At 41.1% G+C, this 26333-nt stretch overlaps 1 protein-coding gene across 1 annotated transcript in view; it reads right to left on the reverse strand.

Moving 5' to 3' along the window:
* The window catches only part of LOC134527769 (neuronal acetylcholine receptor subunit alpha-10-like), a 93721-nt gene that overhangs the window by 54722 nt on the left and 12666 nt on the right, over window positions 1-26333 (reverse strand). Inside the window, exons 4-5 of the mRNA XM_063360701.1 lie at window positions 20882-20991; window positions 3349-3562 (exon numbers count right to left, since the gene is read on the reverse strand). Coding sequence (XP_063216771.1) covers window positions 3349-3562; window positions 20882-20991 — 324 coding nt within the window. The remainder of the gene's footprint in view (window positions 1-3348; window positions 3563-20881; window positions 20992-26333) is intronic.

The raw sequence follows: 26333 nt of genomic DNA on the forward strand, positions 1-26333 counted from the left end.
TAGTTGTTAGTTGTGGATCTACTGGGCTTTGACAAACTTCAGCTTTATTGTGGAGGATCACTGGCCTAGATGAACTTGGGCCAACCGATGAACACTGTTTAGGACTTACAGGCCTATCGACTAACTGCTGGCTTAGGCTTGCTTCATCACTTACTTGATGATTCTGGTATTTTATGGAAGTAGAACCACTAGGTACACCTACGCTTTCAGAAAGACGAAAAGCATGATCTGGAATAGCTGACCTGTCTAGCGGGAAAATTTCAGTACCACGAAAACCAGCAACACCATTTGCAACAGTTGCTGCAAGAGACCAGGCACTAGAAAGGAGAGCACCAAACTGAAAACGAGTGATTTTCCTGTTCTCATTTGCTATCATCCATTTTTGACAAGCCTGATAGAAGTACGTTTTTAATGGCTTAAAATAAGAGCGGTCTAGAGGCAGTGAGTAGTGTGACTTGGGAGGCATAAGAGAATTATGTCGTTTAACACACAAAACTCTAGCATTTTGAAGCAGTTCATGTGTGAAGCATGGCCATCTAAAATAAGAAGAGTTTTACCTGCAGGTTTACGTGGTAAGAAATGATTTTCCAACCAGTCCATGAATATTTCGCTTGTAACATAAGCTGATTTTTTGCTCATGGTAACAATAGATCCTGGTGGCATACCGTCTGAATATTCGGGTTTTCTGTTCACGCCTTTAAAAATACAATATGGTGGCAAAAAACTACCTTCAGCATTTGTGCATGCAATTACAGAGATTGTTTCCCCTTTCTCCCCTGATGTAAGAACATGGACATCTTTGCTGCCCTTAACTGCAATTACCTTGTCTGGCTTGTTATTAAGCTGCAAACCTGATTCATCGACATTGAAGACATTTCCTGGTTTACCCATAAGACCGTGTTCTTGCAGTGTAGCAGTTAATAAATCAAAGTATTTATTAACCTCTTCTCTGTTCATTCCCTGCGCTCTGAGAACAGAAATTCCTTCAGCTTTTCTCAGAGAGAGGTTAACGTTACATTCCATAAACGATTTGAACCAATCCCGACCCGCTCGCTGCCTTTCATTGTTGAATTTGTGGGGTATACCGCAACTTACAGCAAGGTCGTAAGCTAGTTTCTGGACGGTTTTCCTGTTCGGTGCGAAACCTGCAGCTTGCAATTTTTCAATATGAGAAACTAATTTCTTCTCAGCTTCATATCCTAGACACGATGAAGGGCCTAGATTTCGTTTCTCAAAATTTCTTGAAATGAGTCGCCTACGTAAAGTTCGTTCTGGAATGTTGGAACGTCTTCCCGCCTCCCTAATTTTCACTTTATCTTCTATTACAGCATTGTTCAAATCCTCTTGTGACCATGCCGCTCGATCAGTTTTACGTGTGTAAACACGTGGCATATCCTCTGAAATAAAAAGAAATATTCAATAATATTGTGTATTATGCTACCATGCCTCAACAATGAAAGAAAGCTAAAATAAGGCGAGGCCTTTAACAATAACACTACCTCGTTATCTACTTTATTATTAACCTACATAAATGAAAAAAAAACAATTTTCCTTGGATATTTAACCTTTTACATCTCTTGACAATTCCTTTGTATTGCTAGGATTATATACTACTAAAATTATTAACCACCTCCTTCTGAAACCATGACATTTGTACACGCATTTAATGCTGAAGCGCGGCATCTTACCCCAATCGCAGATGCGGCATCTCTCCTTAAATCGTGGAAGAGATGCCGCACCCAGCTAAACGGAAAAAAAATATGGCGTACGGCCTCTAACCACAACAGCGAGAAAGAAAACGATTTGCACTTTCGTATAAAATAGCAAGACTCAGTTAAACTGCGAAGATTATTGACTCAGCATGATGTTGAAAAGTTACCTGAAAGTTTTCAAGCCTCCTTGAAACGACAGTTCTTCGTTATAATCGACATAAAACAACCGTTTGCACTGCACGGTCCGCACGAAACTTGTCAAAGAACATTCACTTCCAAGACTCTCCACTCGACTGGCAGGCAGCGCGGTTACTCATGGCCTTCAGGATGATTCACTAACTGCGGCATCTATCCCCCTGCGGCATCTCTCCCGACTTTACCCTAAGTATTTTATTGTTCAATTTTCTCATAGTGATTCTAGATTACGTTCTGTCGTAAATACTAGTCTTAACTAGTTTTAAATAAAAATAATCAAGCAAATTTTTTTAAAAATAAATCCAACGCAATCAAGCTCAGATTAACGTATTTACACTAAAAATACGCACTTTGAAAAATCTCACATGTGATTAGGGTTGGGAGGGGGTCGAGCCAAATATCACATCTCACCAATGGGGGGAAAAGGCGGGGGGTCGAAAAATCGCCGAAATCGCTTCACGTAATTAATGGATTACCCTTATTTCCATAATCAATCACTCAGATATCCACGACACATTTTCTAAACACTCAAAAACAAGACTTAGTGGTATGCTCACAACACTTCTTCACCTAAAAAAAATTCACTAATATACACAAAACACTCATGTACATAAAAATAACAATCACTTACTTACCCACAACACATATTCACAACACTTACATATCCAATACACTCTCTCACATACCCTTAATACTCGTTCACAAGCACAACATTCACTCACATGCAAACAATACTCACAAACCAACACCATTAATTCACATAGTCACTGTTATGGATACAGTTGTTGGCACCAATGGTAGATGATCAGTGTGATATAAGATAGCGTCTTGTTCATGTATGTTGTATATAAGTTATTATAATATGAAATAAATAATATATAAAACAGCCACAACACTCACATACATAAAATATTCACTCACATAGCCTCAAAACTAACTCACATACCTATAACAATCTTCTCTCACATACCCGCAAATCTGCCTAACATAATAACATTCATTCATATAAACACTCACATAACCACTTCTTACAGAGAACACTCACTTAAATAACATCAACATTCATTCACATGCCCATAAAAATCTCTACATAGGTACTCGTAAATCTTACTAACATACACCACTCATTCACATAAACTGACATATCTACCACTTACATACAAATAACATTCGCATGTCAACATTTATTCACATACCCACAGCACTCTATCATATAACAGAAAATCTCACTAACATACTAACAACATTCACTCACATAAACATTCACATACCCGCAACCTTACTCATGTACACACAACACTCACTGACACGGACACAACATTCACATACAAATATACTACACTCTCACTCACATACCCTCAATACTCACTCCTACTCTCACTACGTGTGTTAACATTCCCACAACATCTCATATACACGCCACACTCACTCACATACTCACCGGCTCGTGGGGCAGCTGCAACTGTATCTCGCTGTGCGAGTGCGCCTGGGAGCCCACGCTCAGGCTGCAGCGATGAGCATCGAAGGGCCAGCGCCGCACGTCAGCCCGGCACTTGCCCGAGATCACGGTCTGCGCGGTGCACGACACGTTGCCGCCGTGCCTCACGGTGCAGCTGAGGTTGCGAGGCACGGGCTGCGAGTGCTCCGTGCGTGACCTGCCGGCGAGAGCCGCACTGAGCATGTGTGGAGGCTGGGTCAAAGTAATATCATTTCACTGTTGAACTGTACCTGGGTATCAGTTTTATTAACTCTTTTAGAAAAGAAAATCCCTTTCGGCACAGCCTTTATGCGTAGGTAGATTTCGAAGTACCTATTTATTCTGGAAATATTTTGGAAACTTCTATACACTTCTGGAACATTTTAATAACTTAATGTACATAACAAATTTATGTTCTCCAACATTGAAATGTTCGATTGAATATTTGCCCATTTTCCATGCAGCGAAAATATTATCTACGAACATTTTAAACTCAATGTATCCAGCATTCAATAACTTTAAACGCAGCAATGAATAACTTAGAACGAATTTCATGTTGTATGACAACTAGTAATTATTTAATTTTTTATGACTTTCAAGCACTATTTTTCATTCCTTACACTAACAACGTGAGTAGTATATAATAGTTCCTCCGAGCGCAGGCGCCAGGCGGTGGTGCCTGGTGCCGACCGTCATCTTGGATTGGGATGTCACGGCGGCCATCTTGGATGACAGTAACCTTGACCTTTGACCGCGACCTTTTACCTTGACCTTGACCCCGGCGGCCATATTGGATCCGCCATCTTGGATAACATCATTTTGTTTTCTCGAATATTCCAGCATTTTGTTTTCCGCCATTTTGAATTATGACGTCACCGTTGCAATTTCCGTTATGACCGCCACCTTGAAAATCTTTATTTATTATACAATTTTAACGAAAACAATTTAAAAATTATAAAAAATTCAATTAATTAAATTTTAATACAAGTTTTTAAAAAAACATACATTTATGACATGGAGCTCGGGTCCTAGGTTCAAACCCGGAGAGGGCAAAAAAAAATGGCGACTGATCCTTCCCTCATGGTGGCTGCAGGCAGAGACTGACCCCCGCCACTTTTTTCATAGCATATAAGGTAGGGGGCCCATATTTCGTCCCCCAGTCGTATTTTGACCCCTCAGAGCTCTCAGGAATGTTTTCTTGTTCTAAAAATTTGGATGTTTACTTAACAACTATTCATAGATAAGAATATATTTTACCGAAAGAAAACAAAAGAATATTAACGTTGAAAAAAAAAATGTTTCAGTTGGAAAAAATTGAATTTTAGAAAAAGTGTTCTTAATTTCGTCCCCTTTTCTTTTTTTCCAAAAATAAAATTTAAATAACGCAATCTACACAATTTGTTTTCAAAAAAACTTAAAAATATTTATCTATGCAGAAATCTAACACGAAATTGTTAAAGACATGACACACTTTAGCCATTTTTTCTTATAAAATAATTAATTTTGCAAAAATTACAGATGTTTAGCCTTCCAAACATGTAGCACAAATAAAGTTATTTTTGTTCTGGGACCCGCAGCATAGTTCATGGTACCAGATAACACACTTCGTACAGCGAATCCATTTCTCACCATGTTTATCTAAAGAAATTTATTTTCTACAAATAGGACATTCAGCATCATCATCATCGCTATCTTCATCATCAGTTGACACATACTCAATGTCTACACTACTGTCACTGTCACTGGAAACGGCTTTGACAGATATTCTTTTTTTTATTATGATAGTTGATTTTTGTGGAGCCGCGTGTCGTTTGCTGCACACCTTGTTTCGTTGTGCTACAGCAACTTCAACACTTTGTTTGTGTGGAGAGCTGGTCACCACAACTGCAGAACCACGTCTTGTAGATGTCGATGGCTGGATCACGGGAATAGCTCTGATGTGTTGAGGGCTGACTGCAGGAGATGGCTGGGAGTTGGTAGCAACTTCTCCGACTTCATTTGTTTGTTGAACATGATTGACAACTGCAGAACCACATCTTGTAGATTTCGATGGCTGGATCACGGGAATAGCTATGATGTGTTGAGGGCTGACTGCAGGAGATGGCTGGGAGCTGGTAGGTACTTCTTCAACTGCATTGATTTGTTGAGCGTGAGCCAAAAAATTCAATTCACTGAACACGTTAGCATTGTAAGGAACTATGACAGTTTTGCGGAAGCCATTGACTGAAGTTTCCATAGTTGCTGCTCTTACGTATGCTTGAGAAAACAGCCTAGCAAGCTGCAGATAAGTGATAACACGACCAGGGTTACTACTAAGGGCCGGTATTATGACCTCCGGCTAAATCTTCAGGTTAGCTAGCCTTCAGGTTAGGCTAGCCTCCGGTTAACGAACGAGGGGTGTTTTATGGCCCATAGGTACTTAGCCTGCGGTTGGCTAACCGGAACCTGACGAAGCGTGTGGTGTAATACTGGGTGTGTTGGTAATGAAATAAACCAGAAATTGGTAACTTTTGTTGCAAGCCAGTTTTTTTTCTGGTAGAATGTTAGTCAGCTGTTTGTTTGTATTGTGATTCGGAATGTTTACAGCTGCAGTAAAGAAATATGCCGCGAACTTTATCTTGCAACAGATATAATTAAAATAACAAAAAACTACTTCGACGTCAAACCTGCTTTGTATTAAACCATAAAATTACAATTTACGATTCAAAACAGTGTGTTTTCAACTTTACTCTTGTATTGAAACTCATGATTTTGTTAGGTTATATAAGTCAAAACTAACGAAGTAATTTTATACAAACAAATAAATACGGATGACATTTTTGCTAGAGAACACTTATTTATTTCATAAATTTATTTCATAATCAAATAATATGGACACTGTTTCGGGAAAATACTTGTCGATTTTCATTTCACTGGTGTAGGTTTCATTTTTGTACTAATAGTTTCGTATCACGTATCCAAATTAATCCGATCCTGATGGAATTAGTTTGTGGTATAGGATGCTTGCTTTTTTAATTTAGTAGGTCGAGAGATCCTAGACATATTCACTGGGGAAATAATTATGATTGTAAAATGTATACGAAAGAAATACATTTTTACAAGACCTGACATAATTTGTTTGTATCGTGATATGTTAGGTATTTTGAGTTATGTACAGGATTTTTCAACATTCTAAATTAAAACAGCAAGTCTAATGTAAAACAAGACCAACATATAAAGGGTCATGCCGATAGGATCAAGGGATAAACTTGGATACGGGAAACAGAATAATTCCAGTGCTGTTTTCGTTTTGACTTGCGTGGCAGGTAGATAATAAGTACCTAAAGGTTTGTAAGATAGGGAAGGGATAATTGGGTAACATTTATTTTCACATTCAATTGTATTCATTGAATTATAACCACGTCTGAAGTCGTATGAAGTGCATTTCATTCCCGGCATATGTCCACTGTATTACGAATAAAAATTCACAGATACAACTTCCACGAAAACACGCATTTTATAGGTAATAATAACCCTCGTTTTGCAATTTTAAAATTCACTTATTTACACATATTCTTAAGCAGGAACATTAAAGTTTATATACATTGCATACGTTTATGTACTTCGTGATGAATTAAAGTCAAATAATCATACACGACTCGACGAGAATAGAAAAGCGTGACTACACTTTCATGTCATGAAATTTTTAATAAAACTTTGACGAATACGGCGAAGCATTTTATATTTAGTAATAAATTATTCTATCGCATCCTGCAAATATTCAATAGAATTCCTCAAATAGTTATCATCACTATCAACAACTAACCTTGCCTGATACATCGCCATTTTATTTTCTGTTGCTTAGCCTCCGGTTAAGCAGCTAGCGGCCGGTTCATCCACCCGCTAGGTTAGCCGAAACTTTAACTGGAAGGTAGACGTTAACAGGGAGTCATAAAACCGAAATAAGAGCTAGCCTGCGGTTAAATTTTAGCCGGTACTTTAGCCGGGGGTCATAAAACCGGCCCTAAGCCAATTCTCAATTGCCTGAGAATAAAATGTTTTAAAGGGAAACATAAAAGCAACATCGAGAGGCTGGAGTTTGGCTGTAGAATGCGGTGGTAAGCTGACAATGGAAACCCCATTTACACGAGCACAATCAATCACATTAATGTTACGTGTGTGGGAGTAGTGTCCGTCTAATATTAAAACAACAGGATCTTCAAGCGACGGTTTAACTGTAGATACAAAATGCTGGAACCATTAAAAAAATAGATCGCCCGTGATCCACCCAGATTCGTGAACACCCCCAATAGTTCCCGGGGTCGCCCCATCTAGAAGTTCTGCTTTCATAATTTTTCTTGGAAAAATCATCATTGGAGGGATGTATTGGCCTGCTGCCGACATACACACCACCACAGTCACCAATGACTCCCTTTCAGCAGAAGACATTTTATGCACTTTTCTTTTCCCTTTTATTGCGACGACTTTTTGACTCTTGTGCTGAACAATAGAAATCCCTGTTTCGTCAACATTGAATATTTTTAGAGGGCTGTGTTTTACTTTTGCAAGTTATGGCTCTAGCAATGCGAAAAACTTGCTTACATTTTCTTGACTGAACCCATTTATTCTGGCAAGAGATAATGGCTGTGGTTTCCTTAGCGATAACTGAGGATGTCGTTTCAGGAACAGACGTAACCATTTGCGACCAGCAGATTTCTTTTCAACTGAAAAAGGATGTTGAATATTGTTGCGTATCGCAAGTTGAAACGCCAAGCGACGAAGATCTTTTACAGTTAGACCATAATAATGGCTTTCCATTGTCGTGCAGTAATCCACTAATTCTTTCTCCAAAGTTTTAGGCAAAATTGGTTTTTTGCCTATTTACATACACACTAATTCTTGTGTTGAAAGGTCACCACTTCTTTTAACATAGTCTTTCAATGTTGCGCGAGGAATGTTAAATGTCTTGCTCGCAACTTTGTATCCCATTTCTTTGGCTTTAACTGCACATATGGCTCTCTGCATAGCTTCTTTGTCCCACGTCTTGCGTTTCGCCATCTTCTAAACAAAACAGAAAATAAAAAATAGTATACGTTATGCCATGACCTTTATGAATAAAAATAAGTTCCTAATCTCGTCCCCTGGACGAAATTTGGAACCCAAGAGGGACGAAATCAGGAGCAGTCTCTCCTTAACACTGGAAGCCATTTCAGATGCATAAAAAAATTGATGTTGCCTACGCAATATTTATCAGTAAAAGATTAAACACTCATAAGTGATTGACATAGATTTCAAATTATATTCATACATACTTTCGAAGTAATATGTTTCAAAAGTAGATGTACTCAAGAACTTACCGCATCAGAAAACACAAAAACGTTGTCAACTACAAAACTGCCATTACTACACTATTTGCACTCTAGCGGAATGCTAAGAAGCAAGCGTTCTTATAGTTCCACGCGCTGTCACCAGGTTGCAGCAACTAACAGGCGAAATACAGGAGGGAACGAAATTGGGCACGGGGACGAAATATGGGCCCCCTACCTTATATCATCAGGTAGTATGACATCATGTCCGCCATCTTGAAAATCCGTAATTTTAATGCTAGAGATTCGGGAAAAAGTACAAATGTCATTGAATAAATTTTTAATCAACAAACTGATTGATTCGATCAATTCATGTCCTTGGTTCGATCCCTGGATGATGCAAAAATTGTAATTTTATGTAAAAAATAATTTCAATAATTAATGTTCAAAATTCTTAAAGAGGCTTAAAATCATATACTACCAGCCACCAGTAAGCCGTTATGTCCGCCATCTTGGAAATTGGTATTTATTGACCCATAAATTTATAAAAAAATATTATATTTATAAAAAATCTATCATTAATCTACCTATAGAATCGATACATGGACAATAATCAAAATGAAGTAATTTCAGGTAAAGGTTAAAAGTTTGAGAAAATAAAAACACCATAAGTTATTTTAAAAAACAACAATTTAGTACATAAATTCTGCACTACTACAATTACAATAAAAACAGACAAATTACAAAAGTCTTGAGCATTTCTCGATTCAAACAGTTTTCTTATTGTACGAAGTAAGTCATTTACATGGCTTTAAATGTCTGTTCAGTTTATCAGGTCGACATATTGGTACACTACATTTTTTACACAGAGAAGAATTATCGATTTCATTAAAAGGACAGTGATATATTTAATGTTGTTTTGCACTTTGAATATTTGCTATTGTTTTGCCACAAAATATACAGCTTGATTCTGATGAATGTACAGCCAGTCTATCACAATTCCTGAGGTGTCGTTTTAATCTTCCATAGTGTATAAACTGGCTTAAACACCTATTCACTGATATTTAATGCGTTCAGAGTTATTATTACAATTGTGTATTACATAATCCCGTAATTTCAAGTTTTTGATTTTGTCACAGTACGTACAGTTGGGTGATGGAACACCATTGGATGCTCCTTCCTTCATCAATGTCACTGGCACTGTTGACAACCTTTTTAACATCGCTGAAATGTTAACTTCTGAAGCCTTCGAGGTCTGCTCTGCAGAAGATGTGGCACGCGTCGAAATCTCCTGCTGTGCTGAGAGAGTAGTTTTAACTGTAGACGACGTTGTCATCGGGCTCTGCACTGATGATGGTAGACCTTCCATCCAGGTCGGTGTTAATAGTGGTAATGATGCCATCGAGTTCTCAAGAATAGCATTACCACTATTATATATATATATAAGTCCTTGTCAGAATTGTAACGGGAGAGTAAAATTATTGATGGTCCGAAAAATGAAAATTAATTAAAAATAATAAAACTAATTCTAGTAAAAGAAAAAAAAACAAATTAAACACAGAGAGAGGAAAAACAAACAATAGTTTAGGTTTGCGATTTAAAGTGATAAAAAGTATTTAAATACTAATATAACTCTTATGAGGGTACTGATTGCTTCGTTGTTAATATCACACGGGTGTTTTGTACTTGTATGGGAAAATTAAGAATGATAAGGCATCTAGTGCGTGGCAACAATGTTAATAGGCAATAGGAAATAAACTTCTAGCGCCTGCGGCATTGTCAACACACACTTCGTACGTGTACTGCATGTTGTATCTAACCCCCTCCAACACATTTGATTCTAAATTGGACTTTTAGTAAGGATCCCTAATGTTATTGATAATATAATATAGCCTTCCTCGATAAATGCACTATCCAACACTGAAAGAATTTTTTAAATCGGACCAGTGGTTCCTGAGATTAGCGCGTTCAAACAAACAAACTCTTCAGCTTTATAATATTAGTATAGATTAGCTGGTACAACACATGAGTCCAAACAATAACCATAATCATTATACTTGCACTTAACTTTCTCGGAACATTTTTTATAATGATGATGTAAGCTATCGAGACGTGACATTAGTTTATTGCACTTGTTACATTGAAACACTGTTCTTTTCAGTAAATTATTTGGACAACTGCTTCTTTCATGTCTGCGCGCATTTGTATGTTTAGTAAATGATGCACCACAGTATTTACACTGACTCGGTGAATGTTCGTAGTTCTTTGAAGTCTGCAATGATGCTGGTGAAACTTCATCCGATGGAAAACCACAAGTCAATGCAGGTATCGCAGACACCGTCGAAATGACTGCAGTTGATGGTATCGATATTGTTGGGATCTCCACAGCTGCCGACACCGCAGCCATTGAGCTCTCCGCTGTTGCTGTAGTCACTGTTGTCATCGTTGGTACCATCAGGGTCCACGATGTTGATGATAGATCGTTCATCAAGGCCGTCATTGGAACAGTAACTAAATCTCGCGAAACTAACTGAAGAGAGCCGCTCCATACTGCACCGCGGCAAGAGGTGAACTGAGGGTCCAATTTTTCCCCCTAACCTAAGTAATAAAACTAAGTGTATTTGGGAGGGGTCTGGGTTAGGGAGAGACTAAGTCCGTCTCAGGTCGAAGCCTATATGCTCTAATCATGCAGGGTTTAAGCCATGCAGGAGAGGTAGCATGCATCATGTGTTAGGATGGAGATTGGTCAGCCATGGCAGCAATTGGCGCCACTGACTATTCTAGATTAAAAACTAGATAAGTTGGGCCCAGGTAAAACCTGCATAGACACAGGGAAAACCTTGGGCTGAGACATGCGAGATGCAAACAAAAATTTCATGCATTAATATCAAGCAGGTTGGTTACAGGAAACAGAAGGATGGTTCCGGAAGAAGAGTTGGACAGAGTAGAAACAAGCTACTAAGCAATGGGCGGGATCTTGGACATTGCTGTCCGCATTTGGTTTTGGGCAGTACTGGTTATTTGGATGCGACTTTGTTGTTTCCCCCAGGCTGCACATCACTTGTTTCATCTGCCAGTACCGTGAAGTGATTCGCTTTTCATGCTCGGTTGGCAATGGTTTCCTGGAGAGTAGTGCCAATAATACTTATGATCTCATATTGTACAGTAGGGCTAGTGTACATAGCATTTCCACTACAGGTTGTGATGTGTTCTTTTAGCACCACATCCCCATGTTTAGCACGATATCGCAACAGTGCTCTGAAGTTGCCATCATTACTGTCGGGTTCTTCAATAGAAAGGCGTCCTGCATCTTTGTGGCCTCTAAGTGCAATATCTTGTCTGCCACACAACACAATTGTCTGAATAATTGCTGCCAATTTTTTCTTGTTGCTTAAGATGATTTCTTTTGCTTGATTATTTAGCTGAGTTTGTATGTCCTCTCTTTTACCATCGCAAATTTGAAGAAAGTTACTTACTGATATGCTAGCATCTTTGTGGTATTTGTTGTTTGCATGATTATGAAAGCATTCGATGGCATCCTTCCAGTTGGTGAAAGGGATTTTATCCAGAGAACCAACAGATTGGTGTGATCCTTTACCATTGGAATATGCTAGCCAGCTGAAACTTTCCAACCAATTAATCTGGAAATTCCTTTTTCTATTGCCCTTAAATTGACTTTCGAATTTGTAGTCAGCATTTGGAGTCCAAGTGTTTTTTTAAAACAGCTTCCTTTTCATCTTCGCTTACATTGCGTCTGTCAATGAAACTCCCGATATCATGTTTATTTTGCATTTTTAAACTCGCCATTTCAAATGTGCTTTGCTCATCATGAGATTGTCTGTGTACCAAAGAAGGACCTGAACACTGCGATGTTTTTTTTTTCGTCAGCAGCCTGTACAAAATAAAGAAAAAAGACACTTCTGTAGCACTGTCCTATTAATTGGTTGAGCATGGGTACCAAAGCATTTGCAAAGTCACAATAAACAAATTCAATGTATTTATGTTGTTATAAATATTTACGGTATGTTTTTGACTGTCTACTTCATACGTAACTTAGTAAAATACATAAAAAAATAACTCACATGGAACCTAATAATTTAATGCAGAATGTAATTGTACACCTTTTATCTACAAAGTACCCCATTAATAACTGCAGTTAATATAAATAACATGCATGTGACTAATGATGTATATAAATTAGTTCCCCCCCCCCCCCCAATTCAATTCACATGCATGTTATGCTGTTTTATTCATGAGCTGTAAAATGTTATATCAAATAAGATGATTTTTAACCACTGAATCAAGTCACAGATTTCAACAAAAAAAATTATGTAATAAAAAAATAAATAATAAGAAGAAATAGTTCACACACTCGAAACCTTTAAAAATATTTATTGTCATCTAAAACTATTAACGTAATTATTATGAAGAAAGAGAAACTATTTTTTCCTTCCTATAAATGGCATTGATTTAGGCTCAAATAGGATCTTTTTTTTTGCCCGGCTTGATTTTATGTTGTTTTTCTGTAGCTCATTTTGGGTCGGCTCAAGACTCTAAGGGCCGTATTCCAAGACACAAAAATAAGGGTTTAGGTGTTGAATATGCGATACCTGTACCCTAACCATATTCCAAGTGCACGATAGGACACGGCCAGTACCTTATTTTTAGGGCACTGATTTTTGGTGTCCTATCTGTTGCCGTTTCGTTGCCAAAATCACGCGCATGCGCAGAGCTCAATTTTTCGTTGATTTCTCCCAGATGGCTGAATCGCATCTGGCGCCATTAACTCATATATAGTCATTTTAATTGTAATCGGAGGATGTATAATGTGTTTTAGTGTGTCAAATAAAACTTTATAATAGCAAAAACTATTCTGAAATATATTTGATTACTTTAATGGCCATAAAAACAAATAATCAACAACTTTAAAATTAACTAGTGTGTCAAATAAAACTTTATAATAGCAAAAACTATTCTGGAATATATTTGAATAATTTAATGGTCATAAAAACAAATAATAAACAACTTTAAAATTACCTGAGAAAATTTAAATTTTGCCAATTAATTCGCACGATAGTGCTGCTATCTGTAGGATTTTGGCGTAGCAAATCCATCGATGGTTGCCAAACATCCGCTAGAATGCATTGAAATCAGTTTCTAGCCTCGTACAGGGCACAGTTTATTAAAACAGTTGCTTTTTCGTTTCCTAACAGGAATTGGATTGGGACGCGTTCTGGAATACAGTCTGCGAGATAGGTTACAGTTGTATCCCAACAAGGTAGTGCTTATTCACTACCTTACCTGAATGTTTTGGAATACCACCCTAAGGCTCGTCCATCTCTAGATGAAACAATAAAAAAACATTGATTGCTTCCATGTAGGTACCAAAACGTTTTGGTTATTGAATCTAGATTGTGAACAGTACCTATTCCCATGGTAAATTTCAGTCCGATTAAAAACGACTTCGATTCGCATGACATATTTGCATGTTGGACTATTGGCGAGATTTAATTTATGTTGGCTCACATAAAATAAACAAATAAGTAAATAAAAACAAACAGCTATTTTCATTTTGCCACATATGGAATTAAATTCCGCAAGTAAATTTAATGGACCCGATAAAAGTGTTGTTATTCCTGATTACAGGGCAACTGTAGCCGAAAAAAAAAAAAAGCATATTTCATTTACTTTCCATCCCTTCCCAATACGATCCACGTTTCCATAGCATTTTATGTTCGACTCAGTCCGTTAGGTTGTCGCGGCCTCGTCTCTGATGAAGATGTGGAGACGGGGTAGACGTCGCTCGGTCGTTCGGTAGTCGTGGTGTTTGCCCGGCGCCAGCTCTTGAGTAGAGCAGCCTCACACTCTAAGGCGGGAGTGGTGCAGCTGACCGAGGACGTGCTGACAAGGAAGGTGCCCGCGGTCTCACAAGGAGTCGCTAGCGGAAAGTCTGGGAGCAGGAGAGAGGAATGCCCGCGGTCTCACGAAGAGTCGCTAGCGGAAAGGTTGGTCGTGGGAGAGAGGGATGCCCGCGGTCTCACGAAGAGACGCTAGCAGAGGATTGCCCGCGGTCTCACAAAGAGTCGCTAGCAGATGGGTAGGCAGAGGGAGGTAGGATGAGAGAGAGAGAAGGAAGCCCGCGGTCTCACTAGGAGTCGCTAGCTGAGGAGAAGGAGAGAGAGGGAAAGAGAGGTATTCCAATAATTCCACAATTACTTGTATTGGTGTTTATTCTCCCAGATTGGCTGGGAGAGGAGAGCTTATAATGATGTTTCTTCTCCCAGATTGGCTGAGAGAGGAGAACTTATAATGATGTTTCTTCTCCCAGATTGGTTGGGAGAGGAGAGCTGTCTAGGCTTGTTAGCCCGCACAATTTATACACGTTTCTTCTACAATCATTTGTGTTAAAATTTTACATGTTCCTATCCCTTTGGATCTTTTGCATTTACAATATTATTTACAAGTCTACAAAACATACTCTCAATACACACTTAATAATCTTCATAAATATTTACAATAATAACATATATAACATAACTATAATACATTGTGTCTTTATATTTACAACTGCCATCTGGTGACGAGTGGTGGCACTATCAGGGCCATGGCTGGAATATTGTGCCGTGGACAGGGCTGTGACCCAGGTTTTTGTTTAAATAAAGAGGAGGTACGACGTCAGACGCCCCCCCCCCTTCCTGGAAAAGCCCGGGTCTAGGCCGTCCGCGCGCCCTCCAGCAGGCACATGATGCCTTCTCTCCTCGTAGTTGCGAGCGTCAGGGCGGGCCTGCCGGTTTCGGACTCCCTGGGTCGCCAATTACCAGTGTGTCCAGTTCGCGGCCGGTGATGTAATCTGCCAGGTACAGTGGGGGCCGGCGTCGTCGTCGGTGGTGTCTCTGCTTGTCCTCAGCTGGTTTCTTCCACCTTGACCCGAAATTCGGCATCGGCGAGGGAGGCATCATGCCCCATCCACCTCGGGTAGGGGAAGGTGGTTCTGTTGTCTCAATGTCATCCGGTTCTGTCACCAGGGGCTGCTCCTTCGTGGTGCCTATGCCCACCTATGGTGTCCCAGTGACATCAAGGATCTGCATTCTTGCTGGGTGCCTCTGGTGCTGTCGCCTCGGGATCGTGGCAGGGTCTTCTGCAGGCCTCTCCATTCTTGTCCTTGGGCTCGGTGTTCCCTGGAACAGATGCTGCATTTCTTGGAGTGTGACAGATTGGTGGTTGTCCGGCATCGGTCCTGTCACATCTGGAGTAGGGTCCTCCATGGCATTGCCCCCTTCTGGGAGTGCTGTTTTCCAGATGTGGTCCCGGTGTACTTTTCGCATTTGTCTACCCCGGCGCACCAAATAAGTGCGTTGACCCAGCCGCTTCAGGATGCGGTGTGGTCCCGACCACCTGGGGCTCAGTCCAGTGCAGTAGTTCCTAATTTCATTGGACAGGGGATGTGTCCGGACATACATGTGGCCACCTGGCTGTAGCTGTGGTGGTTGTTGTGTGGTCTGCGGGGTTATCAGCTGAGTTTAGGCCCTCTGGTGTTCTCGCGCTGTTGTCAGCTCAATCTCTTGCCGCCGACAGCGATCCTCGGGGTCTTCCCCTTCATCTGTCACTCCGTGGGCCGTCCATTCGCCGGGCATGGGCAGATTGTGGCCTTGGACCATTTGTGCCGGGGACATCCCTGTGGCTGCATTGATCCTGCGGTGGATGTAGAACAGGGTCTCTGCTATGTGTTCGTCCCATGTGGTATGGTCGTCCCCCAGACGTATGCGCATTTGGACTTTTAGCTCCTGGTTACGTTTCTCCGTTGGGTTGGCTCGTGGATGGTAAGCCGGCGTAGTCCAGTGTTCCACTTGCCATGCCTGACATAATTCTTGCCACTGCCTTCCGATGAACTGGCTGGCATTGTCCGTCAGGAGGTCCCTGGGGTATCCCCATCGTGGAAAGAATTCCGTCTGCAGGATTCTTGCAATGGTTTGGCTCGGATGTTACTGGTAGGATATGCTTCTACCCATCGTGTGAAGAGGTCCGTGACCACCACCAGGAACCTCTTACCTCGGGCAGTATGGGGATACGGCCCCATAACATCCAGCGCGATGGACTGGAATGGGGTAGTAGGGAGGCGCGGCTGCTGCTGCTCGATCCCATCACTCCGCCGTGCCTTTCGCTCCTGGCACTTCTCGCAGGCCTTACATACTCCCGTATGTCCCGGGCTATGCCGGGCCAGTGGTAGTGCTGGCTGGTTGCCCGTCGGGTTTGGTTCGCTCCTGGGTGTCCTGCCAGGTCATGTTGGTGCATGAAGCACAGAACGGCTTCTCGTGCTTCTGGTGGTACATAGATGTGCCACTCCTGGTTGGTTCCTATCCCCTTCGTACACATCATGCCCTCTCTCATGGGCCATATTTCATCCAGTCCTTCCACTTGCTTTGCTCGTCGACGCTCAGCATCTGGGGAGGTGCGTTGGGCATTGAGAACTCGTTGTTTGAGTTCGATCAGGTCCGCTGGAGGTGGGTCATCATCTTCTCCCACAGTGAGCAGGCGACAGGTCGTGTCTCTTTGCCTGTGGTCGTGTGCTCTGTGGGAAGGTGGTATGCTTCCTAGTGTACATACTCCCAGATGCTCATGTTTACCTAAATTTACCAGGCCTGATGCTGGCGAAATCAAGGCATCCTGCTCTACCAACCATGGCTGTCCGAGTACCAAATCTTCTCTGAGTCCTTCTACCACGACTGCTGAAGTTTGGGTCACCATCTCCCGTATATCCACAGTGATGATGGCATCTCCAATGGCTGTCCCGGTTCCAGTGTTCGTAGCAAGGCGCAGGGCACAGCGTCTGGGTGTGATATCTGCGGGTGGTACACAGTGCTGGGCGACGAACACATGGCTCGCCCCTGTATCTATAAGTGCGGCAGTCGGTCTCCCGTTCAGGGTGATGGGGATCCGCATCAGTCGGTTTTCTTGCGTGGTGAGCTGCCCCAGTTGTTCTAGGTTGTTCTCTGTGGCTTGCGGCAGGGGTTTGGCTGGTGCGGGGGTTAGGAATGTAGGTCCTACACCCCCTACTGCCCATTTCCTGCTGGTTGTTGTTGCTGTTGGTGTCTCTAGCAGTCCTGATGCCAGTGATACAAGCCCTGTGGGCATCTAAGACGGCACTGTGGTGGTCGGCCTCCATCGCGCCGATTGCCTGCATTCCGCCATTCTGGAGATATGTTCTGGCCTGTCCCACCAGGTGGGCCCTCGATCGCCCGTGTTGCTGTCCGCCATGGACGTTCCTGCAGTATGTCCCTGCTTGGCCCTGCAGGTGCTCCAACCTGATGTCTGGGTCTTCGTTCGGGGATAGTTGTCCCGGTCCGACGTCCCAGGAGGTGTCGTAGGTTGCCTTCTGTAGCTGTTGCCTGTCGTACGTAGTCCTCTACCGTCCCATTACAGTATGGCCTGAGGAATGGTTGCAATTCTTCTCGTATTAATGCAGTAACTTCTGGCAAAGCTTGCTCGGGGTCTTCTCCCGGGGCTGTGCGCCGGTACAGCCGCAGCATGTTTGCCACGAACTGCTCTACTGACTAGGAGTCCTTTTGGGACTCGCCGTAGAAGCGAGCCTTACAGCTCATGACTGCCATGCGGTCGTCAAAGCGCCGTGTTAAGTGGGTAGCGAACTCCTGCCACTGCATGTCATAGCATCCCCACAGGTTCCACCACTCACGAGCTTGCCCGTGTAATTGCTCACTCGTGCGTTGTGTCCATTCTTCAATCGGCACCCCGTATTGTGTCAACCGTCCCTTACACCACTGTACAAACTCGCATGGGTCCTCATGCGCTATCCCACTAATCTCTGGTAGCACTATGCATCCTGTTGTGGTAGCTGTCCGCCCATATGCATGTTTGGATGCATTGCTGGGCTTGCAAGCACCTCCCAGTCTGTGAAGTTTGCCCCTGCCTTCTGTGTCGGTGCCTGTGTGGGCCTTGGTGTTGATATTGTGTCCCAAACCAATGTACTTGTTGCTAACTCCGATCTCACTGGTTTGCCCTCAGATGTGTCGTGCCACTGTCCCTCTCCTGTCATTAGGTCAAAGTCCCTTGGTGGCTGACCCATCTCACATGTGGTTGTCAGTCTGTGTGGTAGCATTGTTTATGAATTTCTACACTGTCTGTCCTGCACCCATTCTTCTATACTTGTTTAGTGAATATACACACTTCGGGTCACCGAATGCTGCTGGCTGTTCGTGCTCTCTTGTAGTCTCGATGATGAAGTATGCCACACGTTCGGGCACCAAATGTTGCCGCCTCGTCTCTGGTGAAGATGTGGAGACGGGGTGGACGTCGCTCGGTCGTTCGGTAGTCGTGGTGTTTGCCCGGCGCCAGCTCTTGGGTAGAGCAGCCTCACACTCTGAGGCGGGAGTGGTGCAGCTGACCGAGGAAGTGCTGACAAGGAAGGTTCCCGCGGTCTCACAAGGAGTCACTAGCGGAAAGTCTGGGAGCAGGAGAGAGGAATGCCCGCGGTCTCACGAAGAGTCGCTAGCAGAGAATTGCCCACGGTCTCACAAAGAGTCGCTAGCAGATGGGTAGGCAGAGGGAGGTAGGATGAGAGAGAGAGAGAAGGAAGCCCGCGGTCTCACTAGGAGTCGCTAGCTGAGGAAAAGGAGAGAGAGGGAAAGAGAGGTATTCCAATAATTCCACAATTACTTGTATTGGTGTTTATTCTCCCAGATTGGCTGGGAGAGGAGAGCTTATAATGATGTTTCTTCTCCCAGATTGGCTGAGAGAGGAGAACTTATAATGATGTTTCTTCTCCCAGATTGGTTGGGAGAGGAGATCTTATAATGATGTTTTTCTACAATACACACTTAATAATCTTCATAAATATTTACAATAATAACATATATAACATAACTATAATACATTGTCTCTTTACATTTACAACTGCCATCTGGTGACGAGTGGTGGCACTATCAGGGCCGTAGCTGGAATATTGTGCCGCGGACAGGGCTGTGACCCGGGTTTTTGTTTAAATAAAGAGGACGTACGATGTCAAGTTACTATTCCAATTGGTGTAATGACATTGAGACATAACGTTTTGAAACCTGTTTCCGTGGCCATTTTGAAAACTTAGTATTTTAGTAATATTAACTTCCAACTCGTGATTAACTTATTAGTTATAAATCTTACCTGTCATTGTCATATGATCTCCACTTCCGTCTTGCTTCGACACTTTATTAAAATACGAAAGTAAATTACATCCTTTCCTTTTTTGTTGCACATATCTATACTTTACATGTAACAACGAGCTGTTGATACTGTTGCTTGTTACACACATCCGTGACCACTGCTGTATGCTCGCCCTCCCTACCTCGCAAGGTCACATGTCTCCTATCCCTGCCTCTCGCACGTGTGCCATTTCCCTCTTCCGCTGCACACTCGTCGTGGCCGAGTAGTAGCAGGCAGTGCTGTGACAGTTGAAGGGTGTGGCTATTTGAAAGGGAGTTGGCAGCAGGGGCTGACCAGCTCGCACCCCTGCTGTGACAAGGGTAACCCAGGTAGTCAGCCCTCAGAAACACACAAACAACTGTAAAAAGAAAAGACTTTGAGCTCGCAACAACTTCTTTCCTATGAAGCACAAAGTTATTCCAGCTTTCCTTAGACTAAGCACTGGAAACGAGTAAATGTTACTTCTCTTTGTTCTCAATACCATTGTAAAATTTTAAAATTGAGGTAAAATTTTGTATGAATAAGATAAGTGTAAGAGTATTTTAAAATAAATAAAAATTATTTATGCAAACTTTATATTAAAAAAAATAATATTTAACTTTCGGGGGGAGCCATGGCCCCCTAGGCCCCTCTGGCTACGCCACTGAGCTGCTCCGGCAACGAAATTTAGCGGCAGTCGCGGAAACTACGTGTGATTTGCGCCAAGAAATTTAGTTTAAAACACAATTTGCATATACTTATCACGCTCGTCATTATTTTTAAGTATTCTATGTTAAATTTCGTGCCAGATTTTCGTATTATAAGTGTATTTGCAAAATGAGAACACATGAATTTGCTCTTTACCAAGGAAAGTAAGCTTCAGTTATGTTGAAGGACTAGACCCCGGTACGCCTGTGTTCGGGTTGGTCACACTACTTAATAAATGCAGGGTGTTGGCACCTAGGTGTCGGAACTCTAGCCGCACCTTTGCCGCGGGTGTAGCTCGGACCAGCCTGTGTGATGGAGACAAGGACACTCACGAGCTGTACAGCATGATGTCTGGGAACCACAGCAAGTGCTTGTCGACCGTCAGGCTGGTCAGCCCGGAGTGCGAGGCGGGGTCCCAGGACAGCCTGGCGTCCGTCCAGTCCTGCCGACACAGTCATCCCATCAGGCTGTGCTGCTCAAAGCCTATACATCCATACAAATATTTTATGATTATTTTCAATCACCAAAGACCAAGCGTGTCTCCAGTAAGAGAGCGGTGGGGCAATAGCCCTCTCCGAAGCGGATTTTTTAAATCATTATTTTGGAAGGTATATTTATTTTTACGTGAATACCTAAATTTGTATGTTCTTTTAGTGCTTCTCGCAAAAGGGAAGATTGATTTAAGATGTTTTGCACGTACACTATTGCTGATTACACCGTATCTAAGTCATAAGAAAGCTCAATAGCAGAAAAGAAAGATAAATATGCAAATACTGTTGGTATTAGTCAATTTTGATGTGTATGGGAATTTGTCTTTATGTTTAATGCTCAGTTGGTGGTACTGATTTGTGTATTACCTTGGAAGAAGTGATGTTGCATTAAACGCAGTCTTGGTGAAAGTTACATGTCGTCTACATGTCTGTCTTTGTGATCCGACTTTCCCATAACAGTGGTTATGGGCCCAGACAGGCTTAGTTTAATGTGGCTGTGACTGCTTGAAAGTCGTAATGCATTTCAGGAGTATAGTTGCCATTGCAGTGGTCGGTATATATGCAATTGCTGCTGTTTTTTGTGATTGTGTGTGGTGTGGGCAGGTGGCCATGTTTCCTGCAACAGTTGTAGGATTTCCACAACTTACGAATACTAACTTCTCCAATTGGCTATGGAGAGTAGAGACGTTTTTGAACAAAGAGGGGGTAGACGACGTGATAAATATCTCGGAAATCACCAAAGGGGAATTGTCAGCGGAAGAAAGACGACAGTTTGATGTGCGTGATAAAAAGGCCAAATGGGTCATAGCTCAATGTGTATCAGATAAACACCTGGAGATAGTGAAAGTGGCAACCTCAGCTAAAGAAATGATGGTTTCTTTAAAGAATGTTTTTGCCCGGAAGAGCCCCATATCCAAATTATTTGTGATGAAGAAACTCTTGAAATTGAAGTTTTACTCAGGTGAGCTGCAGGAACATTTCCTTGTAGTTGAGACTATGCTTAGTGAGTTAGAAGCATTGGGGGCAGTTTTAGACGAAACAGATAAGGTGTGCTATCTATTATTGACTATGCCGGATAAATTTAGCAGTGTTATCACAGCCATTGAGACGATGACTTCAAACATAACTTTAGAGTTCGTGAAGGGACGACTCCTGGATGCAGAACTTTGAATGGTGGATGATAATATGTCACCATCCCAGGTGTCTGGTTGTTCGTTTGCGGCGAAGAGATCAAAGGTTAAGTGTTTCGGCTGTGGTGAATATGGTCATTACAAGAGACAGTGTCCAGTGTTAAAACGGAGAGGTCTGCTTTCCTATACACCTCGGAAGGGTTTCTGTGGCGGGAGACATGATTTACAAAACGTAAACGTTGCAGATGGAATGCCACCGGTAAGTGCTGAACAGAATGATGTGGTGTTTATAGCTTCAACCTCTTTGATGAGTAATGATGAACGCTCTCACGCCATTACTTTTGTGTGTGACTCTGGTGCATCCGAGCATATGATAAATACTGATTATAGGTCTCTCATGACAGGCATTGAGACATTAAAGGAACCTGTTGCTATTGTTGTAGCAGATGGAAGTAAAATGCTTGTTGCAAATGAAAAGGGAAATATTGTTTTTGATAAATGTACATTGACAAATTTTTTGATTGTAAATAACTTGAGATACAATCTTCTTTCTATGTCAAGGGTTTGTGCAGTTGGGTATCAAACAACCTTTCTTAATGATAAGATGATAATAAGCAATGAAAGTATACCTGTTCTCGTAGGTCAAAAAATTGGTAAACTGTATGTAGTAGGGCTGAATTGTTCGGTAGTTGGAAATGAACCTGTGCCCAGTGTAGGGATGTCTACTTGGCATGAGAGGTTAGGTCACCCAGGTGAGGAGGCAATGAGATCATTGGGTAAGATGACAGGAATTAAAGGTATGGAAGCAGTAAGTGATTGTAAAGTATGTATTGAGAGTAAGTTGACTAGACAACCATTTAATTCGATAAGCCCTAAAGGGAAAAGGTGTCTTGAGATAATATGCAGTGACTTGTGTGGTCCCATTAAGCCTACTATGTTTGATGGGTATAATTATTTTCAGACTATAACTGATGCATATTCTGGTTTTTGTATGGTGTTTCTGTTGAGGAGGAAAGATGAAGCCTGTGAAAATGTGAAAAACTTTATAAAATCAGCAGAAAGGCAGTTTTCCTCTGATAATCGTAAGGTGTTAAGAATACGATGTGATAATGGGGGTGAATTTTGTTCTGCAAGTTTTCAAGGCTGGTTGTTCAGGTATTCAGCTGGAATATACTCCTGTCTATACACCTCAGTTAAATGGACAAAGTGAGAGAATGAATAGAACTTTGTTAGAGAAATCCCGGTGTTTGATAGGAAACTTAACTTAATACCTATGGGGGAAGCTGTTTAGGACAGCAGCATTCTTGTATAATAGAACCCCTAGGTACAATGGCCTAGTACCAGCTGAAACATGTTATGGGGGGAAGTCAATTACCATAAAATCAGGTTGTTTGGGAGTAAAGCTTTCATTAAGGACAATCAACCATCTCTGGGGAAATTGGATAAGAGAAGCATTGAGGTTTACATGGTAGGGTACGCTTCAAATGCTTACAGGTTTTTTGATCCAAGCAAGAGACAAATTGTAGTGTCAAGGGATGCAAAGTTTCTGGAGGATGAGATGTACTATGAATCACAATATGATGCAGAACCATTGAAAGTAAAGGTAAATGGCGTGGACAGGTTAGAAAAAGTATCATGTGATTTTCAAAAGGAGAGAACGTCTAATGAGGGTATAGAGGAAGGAGGAAGGAGATCAGAAAGAACTAGGGTACCTCCAGTGTGGCATAAAGACTATATTACTGAGGACTATACAATGCAAACAGCATTGAATGCATGGGGGTTTCTCGATCCTAATGTTCCCTTGACAGTGTCTGATTTGAAATATAACAGAGACAGGGAGGCATGGGAAGATGCAATGCACGAGGAGATACGTGCCCTAGAAAAGAACCACACTTGGGAGTTAGTTGAAAAACCAAGTGGTAAGATAGTAATAGACTCCAAATGGGTCAATCCATATGAAGTGGTCCAAAAAAAAATTTATTGGAAGCTTCATCAATTTTAAAAAAATTGATATTTTGAGCCTTGTTAACATTATGTATTGACAATTTAAAACTGACACAGTTAATTTTTTATTCTCATTAGTTTGATTATGGCAGCCATTTTTTTGTCATGGGGCGCGACAATTTTTACATTTACAAGGGTTCAGCTACATTGCTATATCTTGGCTCTGGTAGGCCATATCATGATGAAACAAAATCTGAGGGGTTAAGCACATTTTAAGCTACAATTCTGATGACAAACCATTTTTTTAAAATCAATCAATCTTGCCAACTTTAAAGGTTGAACTTGTGCCTTAGAATTGCAAAAATTTGCATTTTCATAAATTTTTTTAAGAGTGAAGGCAGTATCTGTTGGGCTTCAAAATATTTATGGATGTGCTTATGTAATAGTAGAGTAAATACAAATTATTTTGAGTGTGAGACTTCAATACTTTTTTTTTTACAATTTTGTAAAAACCAGTTTTTTCAGATTTTTGCTTACTTTACGGCTTAATATCTCTGGTGGGCAGTTATCTAAAAATCTTAAATTTACACACAATTAAGTACTCCATGGTACTTAACTCCGGCAAAAATTTAGACTTTGAGATTCAACTGGTTTGGAAGTTACAGCCTTGCCAAACTCGTAATTTTTTTTATTTATTTGCATAAATAAAAGCAACCCTAGTAATTTTATATACGTTCTTAATTATTTTATATATATGCTGTAAGTGCTGTACTAAGTCATAAAAAGTATTACACTAAAGTTTGTTGCCAAAACACATGTATACTATGCACAAAAATATTAATTATAACAGTCATTCTATATCACATTTTTAAACAGACAAATGATTTACGATTTTAATTTGTACCTTATTTCTTATGTTTGTTAAACAGCATTGAAATTTCTTCAGATAATGATGCTGAAATGTTGTGTGAACGTCCAGTTGCTGTGGATAGCTCTGATGGACTGAGCTTCCTCAACACATTCTTAAGCGGCACCCACACTCTGTCTGCACATTACATCTTAAATGATGTTCTAGGTCCAGCTGGGTTGTAAAATTGTACGTAAATATCATTGTTCACAAAATTAACTTCTTCAATGACTCCTAGCCACCACTGTTCGTCATACACACAGGCGATAATGTCATTGTTCCGAAGATTCATGGGGATGGACTTGGTTGAAACTGGAAGATCCTCATACTCTTCTGATTTGGACGTTGCATAGCATCTCATTATAATCTCGGTGAGAGGAACAAAGCGGTGAAATTTTCGTGTTCCAGGGAGCCGTTGGCAGTTGTCGAACCTAGGTTTCAACTCTTCTTGTCGAGCGGTAATTTCCTCTTCTTTAACATATATATATTTGATACCTTTAATAGTCTGTGTACAGTACATATACATATCTTCAGGGGAAAGAATGTGATCCTTGACTGTTCTTTGAAGACCTGCCTTTGTTACTTCCCTTTTTGTTGTTCCTCCAACACCATCACATGCATTTTTTCCATGTGATGTTGCGAAGAAATTCCACTCAGCACTAAGACCGAAATCATTCTTGTGGTGACAGACATTAATTAAATTTTTCTTATTTTTGTACTGACTTGATGATCCATCTGAGAAGTAAATTATATGTTGAACCGAAGGAACAGTGTCTTTTAAGTGTTTCATAAGATGAGATTGAAATGTATGCACTGTTGTTGTGTTATGGTCCAAATGATCACTGATTACACAAACACATTGGGTTAGAAGTTTATCGTTTTCTTTGTAATAATACACAAAAGGATGAACAGTTGCTTGGCGATTTACCCAGTGGTAGCTCTGAATCTCGTCTTGGATAACAAATGTAAAGTTTTCTGCGAAGTCTGCAAGAACAATGCACTCTGTTTCGTTAAGTTTCTCCTTCTTCTCTCTCAAATGCTGACTTTGAATCTTTGATATAAAATGATGAGTTTTAAGTGAATCAAGTTTTTCAATAAGGGACAGAATGAATTCTTCTTTTGGCTGAATAACAGTTATCATTTCAGCTCTATCTGTTGTGGTCCATTGTTGAAAAATTATGTTGTCTGGGATGGCATCACTTTCTTCAAATTCATCAAACAGAGATACTAGGGCTTCACTTCCTGGACATTTAACACATTTGCCCATCATACACTCGTAACTACTCATATCACAAACGAGTATAGCAAGTAG

This window comes from Bacillus rossius, chromosome 1, assembly GCF_032445375.1.
Source record: "Bacillus rossius redtenbacheri isolate Brsri chromosome 1, Brsri_v3, whole genome shotgun sequence".
NCBI lineage: Eukaryota > Metazoa > Arthropoda > Insecta > Phasmatodea > Bacillidae > Bacillus > Bacillus rossius.